The following is a 2688-nucleotide window of genomic DNA, read 5'->3' as shown; positions in this document are numbered from 1 at the left end:
AAGGCTAAAACAAAGAGAGGCTGTAAGTATGTAAAAATAGCAGCAGCAGCATGTGGAAGGAGGCCACTGACAAGAGCTGCTGCAACTGGAAATATTGCAAGAACAACTGGTAAAGGAAAACAGCCCAAGACAGCCTTTGTTGTTTTGTCTAGTTCAGAGGGATCCTCAGACAACCATGACAGTGATGATAGTGCAGAGGATGAAGCATATAGGCCTGGTGGTGATGAAGTGTCCAGTGAAGAAGACTTGCCTCCGGATAGGTCAGCAGCAAAGAGTAATGTGAAATTGAGAAGTGGGCCAGGGAAGAAACTTACAAAAGAAAAGAAGTCTGTTATGGTTGAAGATGATGGTCCTGTTTGTGCAGACTCAGATTCTGAGGATGATAAAATCATTTTTGGACCGATTCCTAAGTTTAGATCATCAGTTGCTCCTTATCATGATGTGCAGGATGATGCTTATAATGATTCTGATGGTGGAGACTCATGGCACTCGGAAGAAATGAAGACTCCTCTAAACTCTGAGAATGAGTTGGAGGAAGTTGATTCAGATGACGTATTCCCTGCATTTAGAGAAGGAGGGGGGTTTGGAGAGCTTAGGCTAGAGGTTGGAATGACTTTCACTACAAAAATGGAGTTCAAAGAGGCTGTACGTGAATATTGCATACAAGAGGGTAGAAGGATTTGGTTTAAGAAGAACGATAACGTGAGGATGAGAGCTGTGTGTAAGGATGCGAGCTGTGGCTGGCTTGTGTATGCCTCTAACAATACCGAGAACAACTGCTGGTAGATCAAGACATTCATGAATGACCACACCTGTGCAAGAGAGACCAAAAACAGACTAGCTAATAGGAAGTGGCTAGCCTGCAAATTGGTGAAGAAGCTAAGAAAATATCCGAATTTGAGACACTCTGAGGCTGCACAATATTTTAAGACTAAATGTGATTTGGAACTAAACAAGTCTTCACTGACCAGGGCCTTAGGAGATGCTAGATCTGTTGTGTACGGTTATGCAGCTGCCCAATATGGCATGGTGAGAGATTATGGGCTGACACTGCTGAAGAGCAATCCAGGACCCACTGTCACAGTTGGGGTTATACCTCAACCCAACCCTGATGATGATCCAATTTTTGAGAAGATGTATGTCTGTTTGGAGGGATGTAAAAAAGATTTTCTGGCTGGTTGTAGACCCCTCATAGGCTTGGATGGGACTTTTCTGAAGACCCGGCATGGTGGTCAGATATTGTCTGCAATTGGCCAAGATGCAAACAACTATATATATATGTTATTGCATATGCAATTGTCCCTATCGAGAACACTGAAAATTGGAGATGGTTCTTGGAATTACTTCATCAAGACCTGGGGGATTATAAAAAGAACAAGCTCTGTTTTATCTCAGATATGCAGAAAGTATGCAATATTTATAGGTTGTCACTTAAAATGATGTTTATACACTGGTTGTGACTTAATAGTTCTTAGTTATAACAAGTCATTGGTTGTTAGTTATTAGTTACCTATTGGGTGTGTTTCAACATGATGATTATACACTGGACTGCTGTCTATAGTTGCTGAATTAATCTATTATGACTTATTTATACAGTGGTTGTGATTTAAGAGTTCTAAGTTATTTAGTGTCAACCTATCTATTGTAGTTACCTATATGATGTTAATACATTGGGCTGTTGTCTATATATGCAGAATTAACCCTGGACTGATTATATGCTGCATAATATTCTGTCAATCTGTTGTTACTCATTTATCCTGTTCTACATGATGTTCTGTAATAGTGCTGTGTAGGGACTAGTTTGATGTCACTTACATAAGTGTAGGGACTAGTTTGATGTCACTTGAACAAGTCTATAGACTATTTTGATGTCACTTATATAAGTGTAGGGACAGATTTGCTGTCCGATAACAACTATCTGACCCCTTCTTTGGTATCTGAAACAGGGCCTTATAAATGCAGTTAAGGAGGTTTTTCTAGATGTCCATCACAGATTCTGTGTTTGGCATCTGTGGAAGAACTTCAACAAGCAATGGAAGGATCTCCAGCTTAGAGGGCTACTTTGGAATTGTGCAAGGTGTACTAGCCAAGATGGATTCCTTGATATCATCAAAAAGATTGAAAGGGTTAATAAGGAAGCCTGGGAGTATTTGAACAAGTGGCCTAGAGACTCTTGGAGCCGGGCATTCTTCAGTAATGCACCTAAAATAGATAACATCTACAACAATGCCTGTGAAGTCTTCAACTACTCCAGGATCAAAGATGCTAGAGCTAAGCCTATTATCACACTCTTGAAAGAAGTCAGAATGTATGCAATGAGGTCGGTAGCTAGGAACAAGGTGAAGCTGAATTCAAACATTGGAGTTCTACCTCCTATACAGCGCAGCAGGTTAGAAAAGATACGGAAGGAATAAAAAAATTGGGTCTCGATGTGGTCTGGTGACGCAGATTATGAGAAGTTCGAAGTACATGGCTGGCCGACCAATATGGTTGTGGACTTGGGAAAGAGGCTCTGCACATGTGGTTTCTGGCAATTGAGTGGTAATGTTTTTTAAATTCATTGTCTTAGTCTTATTATCATTATCAACCTTTGTTGTAGGCTTACTATTGTTGTCTTCGTTGTTATGTGAATGCTGTTTAGGGATGCCATGTGTGCATGCGTGTGCTGTACTGGCAAGAGCTGGTAAG

At 40.7% G+C, this 2688-nt stretch overlaps 1 protein-coding gene across 1 annotated transcript; it reads left to right on the top strand.

Moving 5' to 3' along the window:
• The first annotated feature begins 798 nt into the window (after nucleotides 1–798).
• On the top strand, nucleotides 799–2414 carry LOC148578808 (uncharacterized). The gene is made up of 3 exons (XM_088503218.1): nucleotides 799–1330; nucleotides 1597–1601; nucleotides 1947–2414. Exons 1-3 carry the CDS (start codon nucleotides 799–801, stop codon nucleotides 2412–2414), a joined length of 1005 nt encoding a protein of 334 aa, XP_088359344.1.
• Nucleotides 2415–2688: the final 274 nt, after the last annotated feature.

Source organism: Arachis ipaensis, chromosome B1 (genome assembly GCF_059453495.1).
Source record: "Arachis ipaensis isolate K30076 ecotype BB chromosome B1, ASM5945349v1, whole genome shotgun sequence".
NCBI classification, from domain to species: Eukaryota; Viridiplantae; Streptophyta; class Magnoliopsida; order Fabales; family Fabaceae; genus Arachis; species Arachis ipaensis.
The sequence above is the reverse complement of the archived record's forward strand: the minus strand, read 5'-3'. Positions and strand labels throughout refer to the sequence as shown.